Genomic DNA, 18,762 nt, shown 5'->3' on the forward strand with positions numbered 1-18,762 from the left:
AGTACGATTAGCCATTGGCTTTTTGGAAATACCCTCTCTATGTTGGTAATAACACTTCCTTGGATGTCTGATGGAATGAAATTAAATTTTACAGAATGAAACTAATAAATAAATTGATAGGTTTATCATAATCTTTACTTTGCATTTACTTCTATAAGAACGTTTTTCTTTTTTTTACATGAAAAATGACAATGTTTTCTTTTTTTTAAAATGATGAATACTTTAATTGCATATTCTGGCATCTCTAATATCAATATACTTCCGTCTTTATGACCGAGGTATATAATGTATTCAACTTATATTCTGAATAAAAAAGTAAAGAAAACATTGTTAAAACAATAAAAATTATTGTTTCATTTTATGATTACATTCATACACCTTATTTGGAAATTTATTTTTTATATAAAACAAAGGCTATTTTCTGATTCTTTTTTTTTTTTTTTTTTTTCTTGGTTTTTTGTTTTATATATTTTTTGATTTCTTTATAAAATGAATATTAGTTATCCTGTTATGTTTAGAGCAGCTAATATAGTTGCTGCTGCCTTTATGATCATTGGTGGTGTAATGACTTGCATTGCTGGAGGTGAAAAGAATGAATGGAATAGTTGACAAATAACTCATGTTTTTATTTAGGCTTTCCAAATTTTATTCAAGGCATCTTTGTGATGTAAGAAAAAGAAAAGTAAAAGTGTTATTGAATTGTTCTCATTTGCATAAATATAGTTTATTTGGTATTATGACAGCGGTATTTGAGTTTAGATTACCTGGTGTTATTACACAATTTGCTTCCTTTATGTTTTCTTTTATGGGTCGTGGTATATGTAAGACAAGTAAAAAGAAGATTTAATGTTTGTGAATGATTCATTTGTATTACGTAGTTTATATCTTGTGAGCCATCATTTTTACTTTTTGTATACCAATTTGATTCTGAAAGTTTCTTTATTTTAGTCTTGGCTGTATTACACTAAATTATGGTGGATTAGCTATTGCCTCGGGTGTGATTGTGAGTAGTAAAAGATGAAATATGAAATGATGTGTTCATGTTTTATGTAATTAATAGATTGCCGTCATTGGTATTGCATATGTCGTCCTTCAATTCCTAAAGATTGAAGCACCATCAAATATGAGAAAAGAAGCCTTTGATGATGCAGTTGGATATGGTGGTACTCACCCTGATCCTTCACCCACTCCTTATTCGCAACCACAAGCTCAACCTGCTACAGTTAATGCAGCAGTAGTCTAATCACTTTACAACATAAGCCTCTTTACAGAAATTATAATAAAGTTCTTAATAATAATCTATCATTTATTTCTTATCTATGCTTGACATAAGCTTTAGTGCATATATAAATTATATTTTTGACTGCAAACGTTCATTTGAGCTTTTTTGTGACTTGTAATCAAGGCTTTTATTTCTTTAGCTATTTTACATTATAGACTATATACTATCTTTCACTTTTATATATCACTTCTTATGTTGCATGTTGTTTTGCTTCCGTTTCAAACTTTAAGTCATGAAAGAGAAGAGGACTTACTAAATATAAAATGTGCACCTATTTATATAAAAAGAGTGTCCATTTAAGGATCAAATTATTTACTGTTGCTTTATAATCGAACACTACTTTATAATCATAAATATTTCCTTATCAACTTATTAAATCATATAACCTTGTTCTCTTTCTGTATCTTCTGATTTAAATAATATGTTCCATATGAACATGAATAAAAATAAGATGCCAAACATGCTCATACTCAACAGCATGCTTTGATAATTTACTTTTATTGCTTATTTGATCTCTGTGGTCTATTAAAGCTTAACAGAACTGTAAATTTTAAGGATCAATCGGTTGGATGACAAAGTGTTATTTTTTGACAACTTTCATTGGTAACTTTCTTTGGCAACATGAGATATTCAGTTTAATTACCCATTGCACCAAGTTTGTCATCATCATAGCTAATTATAGGGTCTTGCTCAAATATTTTTTTTTTATCTTTGCTGTTATTTAATATTCATTGTTTTAAAAAAAAATTCAAATAGGATCAGTATGTAGTAGCGGGCTTGTCTAAGTCAAAGATCATGTAACTTGTATATTTTTGATGTTTAGCTTCTTGATGCTAAGCTAATTGCTTCATAGTAACAAATACAAGCAAAAAAAAAAAAAAAAAAAACATCATCACCATTTCAATTGATAGAGCATTAATTATAGACTTCATTGATTTTCTTTTCTTTTCTTTTTTTTTCGACGAGCACATCAATTATATTCCAAAAGTGCTTTATACTTTCTACATGATGGAGGTACGTTTGTAACTATTTTAGTGTAACAGTACATGGTCCATAAATCGGAACTGAATTGAACATAAGAAAAGCTTGGATTTAATTTAGACGCAAGCTTGTTTTGTATTTCTTTAGCCTGTTGTTTCGTCTCAATCTATTTCTAAGCGAAAAATGTGTGGACGTTTTCCCAACCTAATTAGAGTGGCTAATATAATCGCTGCTAGTCTAATGTTTGCTGGTGGTATAGCGAGATGTATCAATGGAGGTAAAGGAAACAATCGCGTTGATATTTTAGACATTTTAACCCTTTGTTTATTTGTCTAGGGTTTTCTAAGTTTATTGTGGGTATCTTTATAATGTAAGCATTAAAAAACCATTATTGATTCATCTATTCATTGTTTATAGTTTCTTTGGTCTAATTACTGGTGCATTTGAACTTGTTTTGCCTCCTTCCATAATTCAATATGCATCCTTCATGTTTTCATTTATGGGTCGTGCATTATGTAAGCATAAAGATTATATAAAAATAAATAATTTATATTAATTGTACATAGTTTATATCTTGTGAGCTATTACACTTTTGTCATTTATCAGGTTAAACTAACCAAAGCATAGCATTGGCTTTATTACGCTTGACGATGGTGCATTGTCTATTACCTGTGGTGTTATTGTAAGCTTTAAAAAAAAAATACGCCGTATATTTATTTATAATTAGATTATTGTGATCGGTATTGCTTATGTTCTTTTTCACCTATGTAACGTTCGAACACCATCAAATATGAAAAAAGAAGCCTTTAACGTAGAAGGCTATGGTAATCAGCACAAGAATAGCTCAGCTACTGCTCCTCCTTACGCACAACCACAATCAACAAGCTTTGTAGCAGCTTCGCCTTATTCACAACCTGCTACTTCGCCTTATTCACAACCTGCTACTTCGCCTTATCCGCAACCTATTTCTTCACCTTATTCACAGACAGTTGGTTCACCTTACCCACAAACGCCTATCAAAGCTGCTGGTCCTGGATATAATGATAACTACAGCGCCAGTTCTTCAGTTGCTCCTCCTTATCAACAAAGTAAACCTTTTGAAACTGGATATGGTCATGGTCATGGTTATGGCTATGGAGATAATCATAGCAGTTCCTCAGCTGTTCCTCCTTATCAAGAATCAAAAACTCAAAGCACTGAAATTGACAAAACAGTAGTTTAATATCAATCATATAGCCGTAATAATAAAAACTAAGGGAGAAGGGGGTAAAGAATGAGAATATTTTGCAATGAACTATGCATATAAAAAGAAAAGGAAAAAGAAAAAAAAAAACTTTATTGAATAATAGTAAATGCTAAGAAAAAGAAGAAGTGGAAGATGTAGGGAAATGATTATAATAGAAATAAGACACATTATTATTATTATTTATCTTATCATTAAGTGAGCCAAACGTATCAAAATAAGAATAACATGTAAATGATTGTTGTTGGTTATGATTATTATGTCCAATCACATTATGATCATGAATGCGTTTTGTATCGTTTTCTTGCTTAGTTGCACCAGATGATGTCCAAGATTTGATAAACATAATGAATCTTTGCTTTTCTTCTTCTGAAATATGTTGATGAAATAATTTAGGTGTTGGTACTTTAAATGTCTTGATATTATTATTACTGTTACTAGTGCTATTGCTCGTTGTTATTATTGTACGTGCCAAGGGTGCATTAAGACATGCCTTCATTGGTTTAGGTGTCATCATACTTCTTGAACGACTAGGTGTTATTGGCTTTCTTTTGGGAACTAATGCTTTTAATCTTTCTAATTCTATCTTCTTTTCTTCTGACGATACATCATCTCCAACGTATTCCTCATCTTCTGGCCTTTGTATTTTTTGTAGTATATGTGAATTGGACCAAACATTATTGTTAACATTATCGTTTAGCTTCTTATTGTTATTATTATCTTTAGAACTAGCAAGTGTTGGAAATTCGTCAATATTTTTTGGTACTAAATGGTTATTATTAACAACTGTAGAATGATACATGTCACTTTATCATATGCTTACTTTTGGTTCTATTGGGATAATCAACCCAACTTGGGGCAAATATAAAAGTCGACATTTAAAGCTTTTTTCTTTCCTTTTTGTTCTTCCTTTCTTTATAAGCAAAGCTCTTTTTATAAAGTTATTCCATGTTGAATAGAAGTCGAAAGAAAGTGTTGAGGTATTTTCAAAAGAACAATAAAGAAAGAAAGAAAGAAATAGAAAAGTGTAGATTAGTTAAAGATTATTTAAAAAAAAAAAAAAAAAAAAAGGAAATTAAAAATAGTGGCTCTATTTTATATAGGCGCCATCTTAAAAAAGTAGTCGTCATTTGGCTTTTCTTCATAAATACCTATTACGCGTCGCATACTACCACATAAAACTACTCTTTATATTGATTATTTAATCAAATATACAATTTATTAATAAGAAGCTATTGCTTTGCTCTACTATAAGCTTTGAATTTTTGTACAGTGTAGGGCATCTTCACTATTAGCTGATGGATGTTAATCAGTTATACAAACAAGTTTTTTAGAAGGAACAATAAACAATATCTATTTGAGTTCCAAGTAAATATAATCTCATAAGTGCTTCCGGCATACTATAATATAAATACTATTTGCTTTTATTGATAGATACCATTTTGAATATCACTGTTTAAACAAAAGAAATAGAAATAAAAAGAATGCCATTTTATGAAGTAACAAAGATACTTCATTTTCTTCTCCTTCATGATTACACATAAGAATTTTACTTAATCTGTGAATACTTTATATATATTAATATACCCTTGTCAAACTATCTTTGAGGTCTTCATAAGAATACTTGTTTATTTAACTTATGGACATATTAAAAACTAATCCTTTGATGTCAATTTCGCTATAAAATAAACCGTATATTTGTTTATAAAGTGCATTTTAATTTAAGAGCTTTGTATATCCAGTCTCTCTCTCCCTTTTTTTTATACTTGACATTAAGATGATAGTGATTGTAGTTTAAAATTGTTCGTAATTTAGCAGAATGATATTTATGAACTCGAATACAACTTTCTATTAAAACTTTTTTAGCAATAGCTTTGAAAGTCTGACCTAATCTAAGCGTTCATTCATGACTGATGCTTGATAAGCTTCAGAAATATGCAGTATCAAATCAGTACCTATCTTGAAATTATGTTTTCTCCTAAGAAATAATAAACAAAGTATTAGAAATCCAAGTTTACAGCCTCCATTATTTATTTCATTTTTGACAAAACAAGAAGGATAGATCTTATGGTCATTCATTACTGTACTCACGAGCCAGTAATACCAATTTATTTTACGTCATTCTGGTTTTAAATATCACAGTATAGAGAAGACCTCATCTGGAAGATACAGTCTTATTTAAGAATGTTCAATAGCACAATTGCATGATATAACTCTTGTTGAATATTTAAGCAATAATGAATATAATAGCAAAGGAATGCAACAAACATTTTCATTGTAACATAGAATCTAAAGGCGCATCTTAGTATTTCTTCAGGCTCTTTCCTTTGTTAAATTTAAGCTTTGTATTTATAGCACTCTCATCTTATTACCTGGTATACCTGTTGAAAACTTGTATATATATATATATATATCTGTGCATAAATAATACAAATTTTTTAAGGTGTTATATGGCTAAATAACTAAACTCTAATAGATAGGTTTTATTGCTCGATACATACATACTCTATTCATGTTTGATATATTGACTAAATATCACGGAAATGGTTTAAGCGAATCCAAACATTTAATGACAAAGGCTAATACCATTGAAGAGCCAAAGAGCAAACCATACCCCATAAAGATAATTGTACATATACCCTGCCTAGATTGTTAAAGGAGACTAGGATGTATGAGAAAGGACAAAAAAGTAACTGATGACCATATATTCTTACAATGGAAGATATTCAAAATATGAACACAAGATCATCGAGAAGTAACAGGAAAGGATGAAGAATATTATAAAAATAGGTTCAAAAGTTCAGCCTAGTTTATTTCCAAAAACAATTGGATAACATCAAATCAACGTGGTACCTAAAAATAAGAAAGCTGCAATGGATTCTATACAGACACCCAGTGCAGCTTGATTTAATAAACAGACTCGCAAAACAAGCCACGACAGACAATATTCAAGCGCTGAGAACAGTAACTCAACTATGTCAAAATACTTCCGAAAGAAGCGTTTAGACATACTGGCTCATTCTATTTCTTCTTTTACAAACTCCTTGAGATCTGTCTCCTTTTGGAAGAGGTTTTGGGATATGGACATTCCTTTGGCTGTTCGCAATCCTTGGTATCGCCTCCTTCACCAGAAACTACCAAATGCAGCAGTCATTCACAACATGATACCTGATATCTGTGGTACTTCTTACCACCTATGTACTTCCGTTGATGTTTGGAAGATGCTAACATTTTCTTTTTTTATAACCCAAGAAGCTCACCATCTGGTGTTTGATTTAGCGTCAGTTTTTTGGTGTAGTGGACGTCGATCTGTCCACCGTTCGTCAAGCTCTTTACAGTCTGACCTTTCCTCGACAGAAACTTCGATTCATTTAAAATGACAGTATCATCGGTTGTACTTTTCTTGGGGTATGGAAGGCACATTGGCGATTTATATCCGATGACGTTCCATTTGATCCCATTATTGTTCATAACCAAATTTTACTTACGATTGCGTTCATGTAATCTAACGCACTTAATTCACTAGTATAATACTCACATATTTCCAAGTTGATTGATTTTATTTTGTCTATCCAAAGTCAAGAAGTTCACCGCTGTCTAACACGTGTCTTTATTCATTTATTTATTTTAATAAAATTGGCTTTTAGCCCTACAAAAAAAAAAAAAAAAAAAAAACTCGATTATAGACCAGCAGGTTAATTTGCTTGTGAATATTACATACACGGACAATTCTGAGGATCAACTTGTCTTGGAGCACTTTATGTTGCACAGTGGTATCAAAGGACATAAAAAATAACTTAGAGAATCAGCGGAACAATGGCAATGTTATTGAGAAATTAAAATTGGATCTGATGTTTATGTTACTATTTCCTTTGCAAACACATGCTTTCTTATTTGATTGATTTGTCTGAAAAGCTTTTAATTTGTTTATACCCGTATATCTCTTGAAAGAAAATACGAAATCAATGCATTTGTTGCTTTTTTAGCATTTATTATTTTAACTCAACAAAAATAAAGTATACTGCTAACCGTTTTTTCTATCTAATCAAACTATCACTATAACTCACGGGATATTAACATATTTTACCTTATTTCACATATCGCAAATGCTGACGTATTTAATTGTAAATTTGGAGATATAGAAAGCGGTTCTTCTCTTTTTCTGAAGGAGTTCAATATGATTAGGTTACATTAAATGAGAAAGATCGTTTTTATCCTGAAGCATATATATTACAAAATAATAGTTGTTGCTGTGATAATTAGCTTATATAACTTTTATTATTATTTTTCACTGATTTCATCATACGCATACATATACACATATTAGGTTTCCTAAATCGCTTTAGCCTCTAATAAAAAAGCTTTAATAAAAGGCAGACATAAGCTAAAGTTTTGACAATATACAAAATACAAGTGAACGGAATATATATAAGATAATATCTAGTAGAAAATTACTGATTTCATCAGTATGCTGTGGGGTCCCGTGGAAGATTTGATAGAGCTCTGTGGATGCATGAAACATTGGTCACTAAAAATGTAGTATCAGTAAAAATGTATTTTTTTTTTTTACTTATTTTTTTACTTTTTCTTTTTTGGAAACCACTTTTTTGTAAAATGGCTTTATTATCTCTTAAACCTAATCTTTTGAGACATTTACTCGTGAATTCCAATGTACGTCATTTAACCACCAATAAAGTTGCAGCTCAAAATGTCATCCCAACTTGGAATGCTTATTTCAACCTTCGCAAAAAGAGACGTACGTATGAAATTGTCTCTTACTTGCCTTGCACTGTTATTCCCGCTTTTGGTACATTTGCTTATTTTGCTCAAATGCAAGTAGATCCTTTGACAAAGATTCTCGGTATGGATCCTCTCATGGCTGCTGTAGTTGCTACAATCGGTGCTGTAATGTTAAAAAAAGATACTCTGTTCAATAGCTAATCATGAACGCATATATTTGTAGGGCTTTAGTGGATTTTGTTAGGTCCTGTGTTTGGAAACACTTTATTTAAGTTGACGAATAGAAAAACAGCCCATGCAATGAATATCCGAGATAAGGAGTTTTATGAGCATATAAAGAAGAACCGTGCTGATGCTCGACTTAATTCTATTCGTAACCCTGTACCCGATTATTATGGTGAAAAGGTTCAATCTGTTCATGGGTATAGATCTTGGCTAAGAAAACAACGTGAGCATTATAGAAAGGGAGTCTTTGGTGGTGATGTGAATGGTCTTGAAGATTAAGCATAAAATACATTAGAACCCAACTTTGAAAATTACATTTTACTTTTTTGTTCATTCGTATTATTAAATTCTATTCATTATCTCTCAAAAGCTAGTGTTATGTATAAGTCTCTAATATTGAACTTTTGGCTATATGCTTTGAAACAGTAATTACCATTGTTGTAAACATAGTTAGTTTCTATAAGATATCAGTTGTATTAAAATAAATAACGATACACAAAGATTAAACTATGATTGAACAATTCCATACTTTTCCAAATTTAGAACAATAAGATCAGTATTTGTCATCCTAGCGAGTCTAATCAATTGTCAATCCCAAAAGTAATTAGATCAAAGTTAATTGACTGGTTATTATTTCTATTGTTCAACTTCAGATGCATATATTAGAACATCGACAAGCTTTAGCTTAATCATTGGTTCTTCAGCACGACATCGTTACCGAGTCTATATCTTTTATATCTACGCTCACAAAGAATATAAATAGATGCCAACTTTTTATCCATTAAACGGGGCTCTTTTGCAATATAAAGAAATCTGCAATAAAGAAGGATTTTAATTTTATATTGCTGCTATTGTTTTTTTGTTTAATTTTTTTATTTAATCTTACGATTAAAACAGGCATAATGCGATGTAGAAGCGAACGATAGGGTAGCTTTCCATGAATCAATCGAAACCAAACGTTACGACAGTGGTGGGACAATGGAAACTTCCAAAAGTGAGACCATTGTGAGGGAGTTAAACGATGAGCAAAAACTTGAGGTGAGGCACAAGCGCGACGGTAGGATATGGTAGTTAATAATGTTGTTGAAGCATCTGGTATTAAATTGAGAGCTTGCAGGAAAGGGGAGGCATCGATATCATTATGTAAAACTGGTGTAAAAGGATGAGGACCTTTAGCAGCATACATTGGTGGAATGCAAGAGCGCACCAAGAAAGACGCGAGACGGACTTGATTTTGGCGAACCAATCGCAGAAACCGTTTGGTAAGTGTTGGATGGATATCCATATCAGCGGTTAATTTTGGCTTTAGACGTCGTGAAGCAGGATCAAATTTGTAGGCAGTGGAACACGGCAATCTTGTTTGAGTCTTGGATGTTGTAGAACAGAGTCTGATCATAACGGACATTGAATAATCACAACTAAAAGAAGTATATTAAAATTGATAAAAGATAATAATTTAAATCTTTATTAAATAAAATATATTCTTCTTCTTTTTATATATAAAACTATCACTATTAGATTCACTCTATAAAGTAAACATGAATACTAAATAAGTCATGATCTTTACTATTCATCATTTCTGTAAATGAATAATAATGGATCAGGTACCTAGTCAACTTTGATCTGACTGGGGGCATTTCATATAAATATATCTTTCCTCTCAATGAAGACGGGACAACTCTCCCAGATCAGTTAAAGAACAATAAGATCTATAAAACAACGACTTAAAAATTTTCATAATCGATTCAGTGATTATTATTCAATCAAACATGTCAATTATTGGATCTACGCTCATAATTACTCATTTACCCGCCAACTGATAGAAGAATATAAATAGTAGACTTTGTAATGTTTTCTTTTGAACAATTAAGATTGTCTTAAATAAAGTTCAGTCTCAAAAAGTATTTTTTTGGTTTATTTTGTTATTTCTAATTACTTTACCAGAACATAACATTGGAGAGTAATTGGATACAGTCAGGCTGTATGCTGGCGGAAATTGGCAACTGGAGACTCGTTTCATGGTTAATGACAGTGTCTGCGAAATCCTTTGGAAGTAAATCCTGTTATAGGTAGACATAATAAAATAATAAATTATGCTATAAACCAAACATCTCCAACACTAGCATAGTTGAATCATAAAGATCTGACGATGAATTATATCATAAAGAGTAATGAATGTCTTGCATATATAATACCAACTTGTTATAGTAATGAGTCTTTGCATAATCTCTTTTATGATCCAATGTATTAAGTTGCATTGAGACTATGTGTGTCAGAATAGAATATTGTTTTTCTTGCATAGTAACTTTATTGATCTAAACGAATGATTGAGAAATAATCCTATCGATAATCCGATTGGTGCCCTAATAGCTCCTGTTGTCTCCATTATTAGGTTTCAGTCTTTCTGTACTTATTTAGTAACCGAGTTTACTCAAACCCAATAACCATTCAGGAACAAAATACAAGTGTCGTCTTAAACAACGATTCCATGGATGACTATTTATAAATGCAACACTAGTAGCTTAGAACAACGATTTATAATATAATTATACAAGATAAGATTCCATGGAACAAGATATGATGACAATGCCCCAATCCAGAATGAAACATCAAGAAAGAACCAATTGATTTAACTCAATCGTCCCCATGAATTATCATTCAAAAGAATATAAATATTCCACCTAAATCCTGATTGAAAAAAGGATAACTTTAACTTGGATATAATCAAGAATAAAAAGTATCTCAAAGTAATTATCGTTTTGGTGCTTTTTTATTTCTTTTTATCTTCGTTTATTACAAATCCATGCAGCGAAAGAGCAAAGAAAAGACACCATCATGTACGCGTAACACAGGTGGCCTTAAGTCGACAAAGAGGAAGCATAGTCTTAAGTCAAATTTGGAAAAATCAAAGGAATAAACCATGCGAGGCCGTTTCACCCACTGATCTAAATGAAAAAGCAGGTACTGGATCAACGAAGGCAAAACTATAGATTGAGAGAGGGCAATAGAAGAGTCATCATCAGAAGAAATACCGGGTGGAGACGGAGAGGGTAACGGAAGAATCCATCGCAATTGTAAGGCACTTTGTTGAGTAACAAGGTCCAAAACTCCTAAACCTCCTAGAGTTCGCGGTAGACATAAAGTGGCCATACTTATACGAAGAAACATACGTCGCGTCAGGAAAGCACCTACAGTAGTTACAAAAACTATTGCAACGCGAGTTCAAATCTCGCACGGAGACCAACACCTCTCCAAGGATTCAACATATCAATGTAAAATTATAGTCATTTGTAAAACAGCATCTTGGCTCATATGAGACATCACGGCTTATCGCTTTCCTTTGCTAATCATGGAGACATCGACAAATTAATGTCACATTCTTAAAAATAGCCATATTTCATTAATTGCATTATTTGACTTCAAAACATGTATGACACCATTTGCTTTAATAGCTGCATCTATTCTTGCTAGCATGTTGTTGAGATGCCTTTGGCAAATATATCTGTTAAATATATTTCATTTTAAGTATAATTTTTGTCACTAACGGTCCAGACTTGTCGCATGTGTCTTAAATGCACTCAGTAGCAACATAAGTGAATGTAATACGTGTTTAGGAAAGGGGGGTTTTAGGTAAAAGTAGTATAACAACAAAGATAAAGAAATACTGTTAGAACTTGGTATCTCTTTATTAAGTTAAGATAACTAAGATTGAATATGATAAATTCTACATGTAAAAAGTGAGAGTATTTATAGACATGATACGGATAAAGAATTAGGACAGTGTCATGTTTTGACATGTCAATAAGATAACAGTCTTATCAATCTAAGCTAAATCTTTACAAATGAGTTTGAATAAGAATAGATCCTGATAATTACCAACTGCCCTGAACAGCCAAGTTTCACTTTCATCTCAACAGTTGATTATTTACATCAGTTTATAAAATTTTTCTTATACATGTCAAATCATATCGGTCGTAACTATCTCTTGTCATTTAATCTCAGGTCTTGCTCAATTAATATAAATAGCCTTGGAATCTTTCTTTAATAAAAGTATTCGACTTTAGAACTATTGTTCGGTCTCGTTAATTCTTCTTTGTTCATATTTTTATACTTAAAACACTTCATTTTTTTTAACGAATTCTGAACCCCTAATCACAAAAGCAAATATGGTTAAAGAAAATCAATCTCTCAATACTTCCACTCATGGCGAAACTGATATGTTTGAAACAAACATAGAAGAGACATCAAAAGCTGTTGAAGATACTGAAATGGCTAATGTTGAAGAGACGTCACCTCTTATGGCAGCAAGGCCTGTAACAAACGATGATAAACCCATTGATGCTGTTATGGGTCTGAGGGTTACTTTAGAAGACCTTAGACAGCAAATCGCCCGTGCTGTTGTATCCGGTGCACCTCAAGAACACCTTACAAGGTTACAGGAGCAAGCAGTCAGCATTAAAAACTGCGGCTAAATGAAAGATTTACCGTCCATCTCTTTGGAAGCCTATAGCGGCGCTAAAATTGAGCGTACAGACGTATGCTATACATCATTCGAAAGCCTGGGTCGTCTATTTTTAGATGATGTAACATTAATTTCCAAAAAATGGTAATATGCGGGAAATAATTAGGAAAGAAAACAGGCGCTATAGGCCCTGATTTTTATAGTTATCAATGAAAATTTTTTTTATTTATTTTAAGCACTTCGGAGTTTTTTTACGGGCGTACTAGGTGCTGAGGTATCATTTTCATCAGATTCGCTATCGGAATCGTCATCTGAGATAAAAATAAATGGCTCTTCATCGCCCTGATCACCAGTGGCATCTTCAAAGACGGTTGTGAGCAACGATACCAATGGACCTTGGTCGGCAATGCCTGCTCTGGTGAACGACACTTGCGAAAAGCAAGCAAGCATTGCCTTCCAGTGATTGCCAGCATGTTTTCTTCGCCAGATGAATTCCACTAATTTCCATGGCATCATCGATGCTGTGCGATGACGGCTGGTCACTCCTCGTTTGATACCATTCCAAGTACCTAATAGCAGGTTGTTAGCATTGTTTAAGAATTCTATAATCTACACAAGTATGTACCTTCTATTGTGTTAGTGCAGGCACCTGTCTTTGGATCGCGAAATGTTTTGGAGTGATTGACCGTTTGAACAACTAAATTTTGGCTTGGATCGCTGTCAATCCCCTTATGGCCTTTCCAGCAGTCTACCATGACAAGTGAGCCTGTCAACAAGGGTTAGGTGCACTGATCATCTAGTATATACATATTTCAAATGTTACCATCCTTAACAAAAGTATCGATTATGAGCTTCAAGGTATTTTGGTTGCGGTTAGGTACCGTCAGCAAGAACACCTTACGTTCGGGCGTGCGCTCTACACCTCCAACAACCCAAACACCGTCTACCCTCTTTCCCTTATTGTACTTTCTTTTACCAAATTTGCTCTCATCTATTTCAACAACAATTGACTGTCCATTACTGCCAACCCCACCTAAGTATGACTAATTAATTACATACTCTGATATCAACAAAGCATCACGTACCAACTTGAACATCTTCAATTCGAAGATCTGCCTCCATTACTTGATAGATATCTTTGACAATGCTGCGGACAGTTGGCAGGCTAAGTCCAGTCATGGTAGATATTGTTCCGTTTGGAACTTGCAGCAGAAAGAGATACACTACTAACAGTGTTTGATGGATAATTGACTTGCGACCTTGAAAGAAGGATCCATCCAGGTAAGAAATACGGCTACGACCGCACGCACAGGTGGTTGAGCCGCATCGGCAAAAGAATCCATCCCTGCTGGACTGGTTCAAGCGCATTTCGGAGCCTTCCTTGCACTTGCGCGATGAAAAAAAGGCACCGTTCTCCTTCAAGTAACTTTTACCAGTTGCCTTTAGTTATTTTCCCTCCCACTTAAAAAATAAACTTACTTCAATGTACATTCAGCCGTCATAGTTCTTTCAGCGATGTATGCAAGAGTTGGCATGTTGTTAGCAGCGTTAGAAGACATTGGAGATTGATAAAACTGATAAAAAGATGAAGGAAAGAAAAAAAAACAGAAATAACAGGCTTTTTTATATTTTTTTTACATGTTTCGTTATCTGTCCGAAATCAGCCGATAGATAGGCAGCATCTCCGCAACGGGAATTCGTTTTACCATACAGAACCGATAAAAGTTTTCCGAAAACTTTTGATATTTTCAAAAAAAATAAGTTACTTAGACCCAAAAATAATGCAAAAAGTAGACTATGTTTGCTGAGCGTCTACCGAGAATCGAACCAACGCCTTTAGAATGAGAAGCCATTAGGATAACCCAATAACCACAAATGTTGATTTGCCGATGTCGTAGCCAAAAGAGGTAAGCCCTCACTCAATATTCCGGCTCGCACTGGAAATAATTGGTGATTGTCAACATCTACAGTCAGTTGTTGCATCTAAAAATCAACGTTTTTGACGTCTTTGATTAAATGAAAAAAGTTAACACTCGCTGTATTGGTCATTTTCGAATTTTGAAAAAAGATTCAGGTGCGAAAAAAATAAAGAAATTGAACAATATTTTTGTTTTTTTTGTAGCGTAAGTATTTATAAAGTTATTCATGTTTTAAAAAAGTGTCTTTTCTTTTTCAAATGATCTTTTTTTGGAAATCCTGTTCCTCTCTATCGTTGAAAGACCGATATCTTCTTTTTTTTATTTTTGAGGGCAAAATGCGGAAATCAAAAGCATTTTGCGATTATTTTGTTCAGAAGAATACATATTAGGAAGGTGGTTTGTGATTTTTAGCTTAGATCATTACAAACGTGTTACAGAACGTAACAAAATAGTCGTGTTTGGGAAAAAAAAATGGCCTGGTAAAAAAAAAGACTAAGTTAAAAAAAAAAGACGAAGTTAAAAAAAAAGACGAAGTTAAAAAAAAAAAGACGAAGTTAAAAAAAAAGAAAAGAAAAGAGTATAGCTATAAAAAGTTCATTGTTCAAATGAAAACAGTACTCTAACAACAAATATACTTTATAGAAATGCAAATGCTATTACATTATAAAAAAAGAATACGTGTATATTCTAAAAGAATAAAAAATAAAGAAGCTCTGCTAACATTTTGTTACAAGGCAGTTATAATTAACAAATACATACAAAACTTTTTTGCTTATCAAATAAATAGATTGTTTTATTATTTTTTATGACAAATATTGTAAAAGAATATATGTTTTTAAGCTTATACTAGTTCATTACTTACTTTATGTTTGCACATGGGTGTAATTTGTGATATTGGTGAGTAGTTTGTAGTCGATTAAAAGTAAAAATAAAGTGTAAACAGGAAACTGATAATCGATGAGACTCTTGAACCTCTTTATTGAGTGAAGACAGGAGAGAGAGCTCATTAAATACAAACTACGTCTGATTTTATAAAATTAATAATTGAAGAACCGAAGTTGCGCAATGTAAATTACTAAAGTTGTTTATGAGTACTGATGGCTATATAACACTACGTGTTATATAGAGGTAGTTTTAAATTATATGACATGGAGATCTTGAGTAATCTCACACGACATTTGAGTATTTAATAAGGAAAATACGACATAATTTGCCATTAGCCATTAGCCATTAGAGATGTGAGCAATGGCAACTTTCTTTACCAAAAATATCTTTTCAGTAACAAGCAACAATAAAGTCTGTTATTCTTATTGCTTCATCATGTTGGAAAGAACAACTTTGCTCATGAGATTCATGTTCGTCATCCGAATGTGTCCCATTAGGAATTCCTAATGTAAAAAAAAAAAAAAAAAAAAAAAAAAAAAAAAAGAAACCGACATTAGACTTGGTTGTTATTTTTTTTTTTTATGAACTTACGTTTGACCAGTGCTTGAGCTTTCTTTTTTATCTTTTGTACTTTTGGTATCTAGTGTATTCCATAAAACAAAACCAGGGAGAAAAAAAAACCTGTTTTACTGCTGTAGTCCGTTAAGACCGAATTTTTTTTAACCTAAAATAAAAAAAAAAAGAAAAAAAGAATACTCTCCATGTTAAAGATATTGCACTCAAGTAATAAAACTTGCTCAAACAATGTATAAGTTATCTTTTGAGACATAATTAAATATAAACTACATGAAAAGTAACTGTTTTTGATTTCTAACATGGATAGACAGTGAATAAGTGTAACATTGGTAAAAATAAGGCTACAAAAAAAGCACTTCTCTCTTTTTTTTTTTTCTTCTTCTCTTTTTTATAAAAGGTAAGTTCTTAATATTATATATATTCTATTCCTGCTCTAATAGTACTTTTACTTTAGTAAAATCGTATTGCCTGCTTTCTTTATGGTTTAAATGGTCTTTATAAAGTCTCTTTCTCAAGACTACAGTTGTTTCTTCTTTTACTTGTTGGTACAAGCATGGATGGCGTGTTTTTTTTTCTTTTTTCTTTTTTTCCTGGTTCATCTAAAATAAGGTGATATTATTTTTACTACATATCCTTCATAGCTAATAGTTATTATAGATACATGCTGCTTCTTTTTTACTTGTTGATAATGCTTAACTAGTTTTTTTCCCATGGTCTATCTAAAAAAGGTACTATTACTTTTACTATGTATACACGATAGCCAATAATTATAGATGAATGCTGCTTTGCTTTGGCCTCTTTCTATCTTTTTTCTGGTTTTGCTTTGGTTCTTAAGTACTGATATCTTTTCTTTTGCTTTGATTGCTCAAGTCCTTGAATCTTTGTGTCTTTGCATTCTTGTGCTCGGCTTTTTTTTTTTTTCTTTTTCTTGTGAGAACTTTTTGAGTCCCACGAAATTAATCGATGTATTTTTAGATTAGATGATGCTATCGTGATGACATTAGGTAAGTCAAGTAAGCTTTTACAACACTACAAGCAAAGAAATACTGTATATTGTTATTATTATTTTATTTAAATAAAAAAAAAGCTATTTTTATAAACCAAATCCCAGTTTTTTTTGTATATATGAAGCAATATTTATTGCAATGTGAATGGTTAATAAAGAAGTATATAAGCAATATGAGTGGTTGTTAAAGAAGTATATAAGGCAATATGAGCGGTCGATAAAAGAACAAAAGGACAAATAAAGAAATGCTTTAAAACTTATGATTCGTTGCCCAAACGTTGGCAAGTATTGAGTAAAACGTGTCGACTGCTCTGGTAAAAGAATGCTAAATGACTTCCACTTGCTCTCTTAATGAATACTAAACGTTAACTGCACTGCCGCGAAAAACGTTTAAAACTGTTGTAGAACAGAGTCTGATCATAACGGACATTGAATAATCACAACTAAAAGAAGTATATTAAAATTGATAAAAGATAATAATTTAAATCTTTATTAAATAAAATATATTCTTCTTCTTTTTATATATAAAACTATCACTATTAGATTCACTCTATAAAGTAAACATGAATACTAAATAAGTCATGATCTTTACTATTCATCATTTCTGTAAATGAATAATAATGGATCAGGTACCTAGTCAACTTTGATCTGACTGGAGGCATTTCATATAAATATATCTTTCCTCTCAATGAAGACGGGACAACTCTCCCAGATCAGTTAAAGAACAATAAGATCTATAAAAACAACGAATTAAAAATTTTCATAATCGATTCAGTGATCACTATTCAATCAAACGTGTCAATGATTGGATCTACGCTCATAACTACTCATTTACCCGTCAATTGATAGAAGAATATAAATAGTAGACTTTGTAATGTTTTCTTTTTAACAATGAAGATTGTCTTAAATAAAGTTCAGTCTCAAAAAGTATTCTTTTGGTTTATCTTTGTTATTTCTTTTACTTTACCAGAACATAACAAAAACATCCATAAAATATCGTGTGTTTGCATGATCTTTGGCGTGTTTGTCTTCAATTATTCTAAAACTGAACGCTTACTTTCTCCAGTTATTTGTGTTTAGGATAGGGGGGTTTTAGGTAAAAGTAGTATAACAACAAAGATAAAGAAATACTGTTAGAACTTGGTATCTCTTTATTAAGTTAAGATAACTAAGATTGAATATGATAAATTCTACATGTAAAAAGTGAGAGTATTTATAGACATGATACGGATAAAGAATTAGGACAGATTTATGATCAATTCGACAGAATAGATGATTACTATTTCTAATTATTAGTTTAGCCTGTTCCTAGCTTGCATTGTCAATTATGCTATTGGGATGGTTTCAGATAACTCTGGATGTAGGACTATTTAGGAGACGGTACGGATGAATATAAAATCCTCTAGTTCCGTGATTGGATATTACGGCTAATAATAATATCTC

The 18,762-nt window shown here is 31.9% G+C and overlaps 8 protein-coding genes across 8 annotated transcripts; 4 read left to right on the top strand and 4 right to left on the bottom strand.

The window, feature by feature from the left end:
• Positions 1 to 510: 510 nt before the first annotated feature.
• On the top strand, positions 511 to 1,243 carry RO3G_09915 (uncharacterized protein; the record flags this gene model as incomplete). Its single annotated transcript, XM_067664500.1, has 5 exons — positions 511 to 583; positions 634 to 667; positions 724 to 830; positions 984 to 1,003; positions 1,061 to 1,243. 5 exons carry the CDS (start codon positions 511 to 513, stop codon positions 1,241 to 1,243), a joined length of 417 nt encoding a protein of 138 aa, XP_067520601.1.
• Positions 1,244 to 2,446: 1,203 nt separating this feature from the next.
• Positions 2,447 to 3,485, top strand: RO3G_09916 (uncharacterized protein; the record flags this gene model as incomplete). The annotated part of the gene is made up of 6 exons (XM_067664501.1): positions 2,447 to 2,540; positions 2,600 to 2,633; positions 2,681 to 2,778; positions 2,830 to 2,839; positions 2,891 to 2,945; positions 2,991 to 3,485. The coding sequence occupies 6 exons, from the start codon at positions 2,447 to 2,449 to the stop codon at positions 3,483 to 3,485; spliced, it is 786 nt and encodes a 261-aa protein (XP_067520602.1).
• Positions 3,486 to 3,618: 133 nt separating this feature from the next.
• On the bottom strand, positions 3,619 to 4,384 carry RO3G_09917 (uncharacterized protein; the record flags this gene model as incomplete). The annotated part of the gene is made up of 2 exons (XM_067664502.1): positions 3,619 to 4,271; positions 4,330 to 4,384. 2 exons carry the CDS (start codon positions 4,382 to 4,384, stop codon positions 3,619 to 3,621), a joined length of 708 nt encoding a protein of 235 aa, XP_067520603.1.
• Positions 4,385 to 8,120: 3,736 nt separating this feature from the next.
• RO3G_09918 (uncharacterized protein) lies at positions 8,121 to 8,750 on the top strand (the record flags this gene model as incomplete). The annotated part of the gene is made up of 2 exons (XM_067664503.1): positions 8,121 to 8,411; positions 8,586 to 8,750. 2 exons carry the CDS (start codon positions 8,121 to 8,123, stop codon positions 8,748 to 8,750), a joined length of 456 nt encoding a protein of 151 aa, XP_067520604.1.
• A 453-nt stretch (positions 8,751 to 9,203) lies between these two features.
• RO3G_09919 (uncharacterized protein) lies at positions 9,204 to 9,876 on the bottom strand (the record flags this gene model as incomplete). Its single annotated transcript, XM_067664504.1, has 2 exons — positions 9,204 to 9,209; positions 9,358 to 9,876. 2 exons carry the CDS (start codon positions 9,874 to 9,876, stop codon positions 9,204 to 9,206), a joined length of 525 nt encoding a protein of 174 aa, XP_067520605.1.
• Positions 9,877 to 12,637: 2,761 nt separating this feature from the next.
• On the top strand, positions 12,638 to 12,943 carry RO3G_09920 (uncharacterized protein; the record flags this gene model as incomplete). Its single annotated transcript, XM_067664505.1, has 1 exon — positions 12,638 to 12,943. One exon carries the CDS (start codon positions 12,638 to 12,640, stop codon positions 12,941 to 12,943), a length of 306 nt encoding a protein of 101 aa, XP_067520606.1.
• An 802-nt stretch (positions 12,944 to 13,745) lies between these two features.
• Positions 13,746 to 14,492, bottom strand: RO3G_09921 (uncharacterized protein; the record flags this gene model as incomplete). The annotated part of the gene is made up of 3 exons (XM_067664506.1): positions 13,746 to 13,966; positions 14,019 to 14,227; positions 14,413 to 14,492. 3 exons carry the CDS (start codon positions 14,490 to 14,492, stop codon positions 13,746 to 13,748), a joined length of 510 nt encoding a protein of 169 aa, XP_067520607.1.
• A 1,635-nt stretch (positions 14,493 to 16,127) lies between these two features.
• RO3G_09922 (uncharacterized protein) lies at positions 16,128 to 17,025 on the bottom strand (the record flags this gene model as incomplete). Its single annotated transcript, XM_067664507.1, has 4 exons — positions 16,128 to 16,240; positions 16,329 to 16,359; positions 16,763 to 16,912; positions 16,993 to 17,025. 4 exons carry the CDS (start codon positions 17,023 to 17,025, stop codon positions 16,128 to 16,130), a joined length of 327 nt encoding a protein of 108 aa, XP_067520608.1.
• Positions 17,026 to 18,762: the final 1,737 nt, after the last annotated feature.

The sequence above is a fragment of the Rhizopus delemar genome, genomic scaffold, assembly GCF_000149305.1.
Source record: "Rhizopus delemar RA 99-880 supercont3.7 genomic scaffold, whole genome shotgun sequence".
In the NCBI taxonomy this organism is placed as follows: Eukaryota; Fungi; Mucoromycota; class Mucoromycetes; order Mucorales; family Rhizopodaceae; genus Rhizopus; species Rhizopus delemar.